Source organism: Mus pahari, unplaced genomic scaffold, assembly GCF_900095145.1.
Source record: "Mus pahari unplaced genomic scaffold, PAHARI_EIJ_v1.1 scaffold_15125_1, whole genome shotgun sequence".
Taxonomy (NCBI): Eukaryota; Metazoa; Chordata; class Mammalia; order Rodentia; family Muridae; genus Mus; species Mus pahari.
The window spans coordinates 1-5644 of record NW_018392978.1 but is presented as its reverse complement, the minus strand read 5'-3'; the positions used below and the strand labels follow the sequence as shown (position 1 = coordinate 5644).

Sequence of the window (5644 nt, the reverse complement as noted above, 5' to 3'; positions counted from 1 at the left end):
GACAGAGAGCAGAGACAGAGACAAAGACAGAAACATAGGGACAGAGAGACAGAAACAGTGACAGTGACAGTGACAGAGACACAGAGACACAGAGAAAGAAATTGAGAGGGAATTCTGATCCAACAAGACAATTTGAGAACTGTGTGCTTGGAGATGGCCACTCACCTCATGAACAGCAGGTCCAGTACCTGTAGAGGCGTGAAATATTTTCTGTATGTGGACAGAAAAGTAGAAACAATGATGGGGTTCCCTTCTTGCAGAGATGGCACCAGGCTGTTCACCATCTTCACCACAGTCGCTGCACTGATGTGTGAATCTCTTCNGGGCTCCCTCAAATCCTGTGGGGCAGATGCATTCTCGCCCTAAGGAAAGATGAAGTTCAAGGTTTCAAAGGGTTACGGTTCTGCAATAATCTGTTGGGTCTTCTCAATCCATGTGTTCCTGACATATTTCTATGCCAAACACAGAGGAAATAGTGTGGTTACCTGNTCTCTGTGGCCCTGGCCTTGGCTGCTCATGGTCAAGTTGTTTCCCTTCCTGGAAAAAGGCCACAGGCGTTGAAGGCAAGAGAGAGCCCTGTGCCTCCAGACACCACCATGGACTTTTCTGTTGTCTTTCTTGAGGCCAGAGCATTGACTAGTCCGACGACACCAGCAAGAGAACATCCTGCCCTCTCTAGTGTCTCTGAAAAGTGTGCCTTCAGGCCTTGCTCTAACAGTTGGGTTGCCTGGTTACCANGGTTCCGCACTGTGAGGTCATTGTCAAGAGGGTGGTCCCATTACTGTCCCTTCTTCAACAGGACTTTCTNACAAGGCTCCTATGTCCCCTCTCAATTCCCAGGTGCACAAATCAACACAGGTGTACATGTGTTTCTTATTTCCCTACTCCCAGGCATTTTTGGATATAGACTGTACCTCAGTTTTGCAATCTGGGTCCCTAGGGCGCATGTACTCCTAATCATAATGTCAGCCTAAATTAGCCCAATCTACCATAAACCCTAGCCACATTTCCCTGTTTTTATGTGAGCTTGTATGTGTTCTGTGTGGAATCAAAGCACATGCATACCTGTGACAACCGCCAACCCCACAATATAAGTGTTCCTTCCTAGAAAATTTCATTCCCAGAACCAATGTCCACTCCCATGATCATTTTATGTCTCATTCCCAGAGGATTGCATATCTCTGTAAGCAGCTGGCTCGGCCGTATCCACCATCTTACAAGATGGAAGCTGCCCTCCTAGCATNCTTTCAGTACAGTCACCCTCCCTTGCTTCTGCTCTATTGCTTAAGTCCTTGTCTAACTCTCCGGTGATGAACTGTGACCTGTCACCTGCAAGAAACTTTTCCTTCCCATAGTAGCATTTAGTTATGGTGTTTGTGACAGCAATGTAATCAAATGGGAACACACTTTGCTGTCTCCATCCTGTGTTAGGTGGCAGCCAACCTCTTCTTTAGTTGCTCATCTCCCTCACTCTGTGGTATCCCATTTCTTCTCTGTACACAATCTTTTCTTTTTTCTTTTTTCTTCTCCCAGTGGTCTCTACTCCAAAGAAATTCACTGTTCATCTCCTGACCAGCTCTCTCCTTCATAAATATCTAGGTCAATGATTATCAAACTAGTGATCTGAGTTGTCCATGTCATACACAGGTTTTGGGACTTCATCTGGTAATCTAGAATGGTGAGTAAGTAAGTAAGTAAGTAAGTAAGTAAGTAACAACACATCTTGTTGAACCAGAGAAGGAATTTGTGAATAGGATAAAGGAAAAAGTTTCAACCTACTTGTATTTTTGTATAGATGCATATATGTTGAATTATATATATGAATAGTGTTTTTCACTTTTGTAAATATTTTACTATAAATATATGCAAACATAAGCAGGTTTGAGATTTGGGGGAAGGTGTGAATTTCTTTGCACTAACTGAAACAAAATTTACATAGTACAACTCTGACCATTTTAAACTGAGAAATTCCATGCATTCACAGTGCTGTACAATCGCCATCTATATAATCACTCTGTACACATTATTCTAATTCTCCAACACAGAAACTTAGTGCCCATTAACAAGTCATCTCCCAGCTGACTCTTCTCCTACCCCATGACAACAAATGATCTTTTTTTCCTGTGAATGTANCCATTCTGCATTCATTACTGATATGGATATATGCTTATGTTCTTCAAAGTTTTATATTTAGAGCCTAACCTTCAATTTGATGCTAAATGATAGTTGTGACAGACACGCTTAAAAGTAGGATGCTTGACATGTAAAAGGAGTTATGTCAAGAAATTCCTCAGAAATGGATGGATGTCCTCAGAATTGTGCTTGTTTTTTGCTCTGCCACATGAAGACACAAAGGAAGACACGAAGGTAAGCCAGAAAATGGACATTTATCAGACACAGGATCTTAGCTATATCAATAAAATTTCATCTCAAATCCATCTGGAGATGGAATGGGAGCATTTTATCAATGATAGAGTTAATGTTGGACTTTTTAGCCTTCTCTAAGCAATGGGGAAATAGAACATAATGAATGAAGGAGTATTTCAGTACTGGGAAACTAGACAGTGAGGAGAATGGAGTATGCCTGAAGGGAAAGTGTGTGTGTGTGTGTGTGTGTGTGTGTGTGTGTGTGTGTGTGTGCACATAATGACAGAAAATTAGACACTCAATAGATCTTGCTATTACTCCTTCGATGTGTGACTTCTTCCTTTACTGTCTCCTGTAATTTTCATCTGTGTCAACATCCATAAATCTTTCTTTTCTTTTTTAAGATTTATTTATGTATATGAGACACTGTGGATGTCTTCAGACACATAAAAAGAGGGCTTAGGACCCCCTATGTGTGTTTGTGAGGCACCATCTGGTTGATGGGAAATGAACTCAGGACCTCTGGAGAAGCAGCCAGTGCTCTTAATTACTGAGCCTTCTTTCCAGACCCAATGAATGGTGATCCCCATAGTCTCAACTCACTGCAGTTCTACTGGATTTTCCTACACTCTGACTGAATAGCTGATTTTAAGAAAGGAGCTCTGAAGTCCATAGAAGTTAGCTTGGAGTCCAGAGCCATTACAAATTTCTTTGTTTCCCTTCTGGGAGATGCTGTACTCCTCATTGTCTCGTTTCGCAGTAGTGAAATATTTCTTCATCATTTTGTTCCATTTTCTCATTGCTTACAGACGGTTAGGAAATCCAACATTTACTTTATCATTCACAAAATGTTCTCCTTACACCCTAAAATGGATTTCACAGGCCATTTTAATAACATAACTAACTAGCCCTTCTCTTTGTCTCCATTTTGTAAGTATAGTGTAAATTTCATTAGTCACTGGAAGGCTGATCCCTGTGACTCAGATGCTTACCTGTGAAGGGTCATACTGGGAGGATGACGGTTTTCCAGTAGAATGCTATGAGTGGGTTTCATCAGTTACTGTGACTGAGCCTTCTTCCTGTTTAATGGCCATTTGTTTTTAGAGTCATTTGCTTCTGCCTTAAAAAGCAAACAAAGTCGTATTGCCTTGTATCCATCTTAGCATTATCCATTCATCAGCTGAAGGATGTTTGGGCTGTTTTCATTTCCTAGAACAGAACACAGTGACAGTGAATGTGACTGAGCAAGAATCTTTATAAGGAAGGGATATGGATCCTCTGAAGGCATGCTCAGCTATGAGAGCTGAGTTATTCAGTGTATTAATCTTTAGATATTTGAGAATTCCCACCCCAGGATCCAGGTGGCTGCACCAAAGAACCCAAATAATATAGGCTATTACCTTGTCCCTTAGTTCCTTCCAAGAACTTGAAGGTTCTATTTTTGAAGACAACACAAAATGAAAGTACCCGAGCTGGTACTAACCTAGGGGCCTCTTCCTTCTGGAATACCACTCATAATATAGAAACGTGCTATGCAAGCTACCTAAGGAGAAAAATGAGTAAGGAGAAATCTAACTATCGAGAGCTGGATAAGTCATAGACCCTAGAGGAAAAACGACCTCTACAATATCCCCAAATCAATATAGCTTCTATCTGTATTATATTTACTCTTATATCTCCAAGGACTAGTGTGGTTTCAGCCCTCCCCAAGGAAGCATCTTGTGAAGCATCTAGAGGTTATAACAGATATCTACATTTTTTATAATGCAGAAAAAATAGCTCCATGAATTGCCCAGCTGCATTTAATACATCTACAATACTTTTACTTAACTGTAATGCTTATAGGGTAAGAGGTCATGAATTTCAGAGGTAATGCTGGAGGGGTAGACTAGAGTGAGTGATTCAACATAGTATCCTCATGTATGAAGTTCTCAAGAACTTTTACAAAAGACACAATTACAATCATAATGAGATGTCATGTCTTGCTCACTTGAATAGCAATNCTTTTAAAAATGAGTGGGCAAAAATATGAATAAATTGGAAACCTTGGACATTGCTGCTGGAGATCAGCTTTTAAAGGGCTAATAACTAAGTGATTTTGATGGATCCCAAAACATGATATTTTGTAATCACTTTAATGGTATCACAAAAGATTAAGTGCAAGTTTGCCATTTTATCACTCAACCTCAATGCAAGGTATCTATCTATCCATAAGATTTGAAAAAGGTTTATAAACAAAAACTAGCATGTGAAGGCTCACAGTAGCCTTAGCTAAAAGAGCTAAAACTTAGAAATAACACAAATTTGTATGTTAAATGTTATTTTCAAAATATTAATGTATTAATTTAATGCTACTTTGTCCAGCCAAAAGTAAAGCATTAACATGTGCTAAATCATGACAGAACAACCTGTATTTTTGCTAAGCAAATGAAATGAGTCACAAAACATTACACATTTTTATTGTTCCATTTTCATGTGCCTTAATTAGTTTAGGCCATTTGAATGAATTGCAACATAAGGTGATTTATTCAAATTTTATTTAGTTCTCCATTCAGGCTTGGAGGCATACATCTATAATTGGCATTTAGAGGCCCAAGCAGCAGGATCAAAATCTACTCAAGTCCAGCCTAGACTATATAGAAATTTCAAGACTACAGTGAGAGTTATTGTATTAAAATTAAATTCATTCATTGATACATTCATTCATTCATCTTCACAATATTAAAGCTAAAGCTAAATATCTCTGTGTTTAACATCCAGTGTGTGGCTGATAAAAGTCCATTTTCTGGCTTCTCTTTGTGACTTCCTTTGTGTCCTCATGTGGCAGAGCAAAGGAAGAACATAATTTTAAGGACATTTGTCACATTTCTGAGGAGTGGATCTTCATGACTTATGCCATACCACATCTTTGAGCATGTACCTCTAAGTTCTCTTTCTACCATCAAACTGAAGGACGGTCCTAAACATAAAATTGGAAGAAGCATTTATCCATATGAATAAAAAAATGTAGAATGGGTGCATTCACAGAAAAAAGAGATCAGTTATTGTCATGGGATAGGAGAAGAGATGGTTGGGAGATGGCTTGTTAATGGGCACTAGATTTCTCATTTGTAGGATTACAATGTGTATAGAGTAAATATAGACAGTGATTGTACAGTACTGTGAATGCACTGAATTGCTCAGTTTAAAATGGTAAGAATTATATGAGGTAAATTTTGCTTCATTTAATGCAAAGAAGCTTCACACCTTCCCCCAAATCATGGGCTCTCTTAATATT

At 39.1% G+C, this 5644-nt stretch overlaps 1 protein-coding gene across 1 annotated transcript; it reads right to left on the bottom strand.

Moving 5' to 3' along the window:
• Positions 1-165: 165 nt before the first annotated feature.
• LOC110315287 (ral guanine nucleotide dissociation stimulator-like) lies at positions 166-665 on the bottom strand (the record flags this gene model as incomplete). Its single annotated transcript, XM_021189375.1, has 2 exons — positions 486-665; positions 166-362 (listed from the first exon to the last, which is right to left on the bottom strand). Coding segments are annotated over exons 1-2 (377 nt in total), but the record flags the coding sequence as incomplete, so codon positions are not given.
• Between the last annotated feature and the right edge of the window lie 4979 nt (positions 666-5644).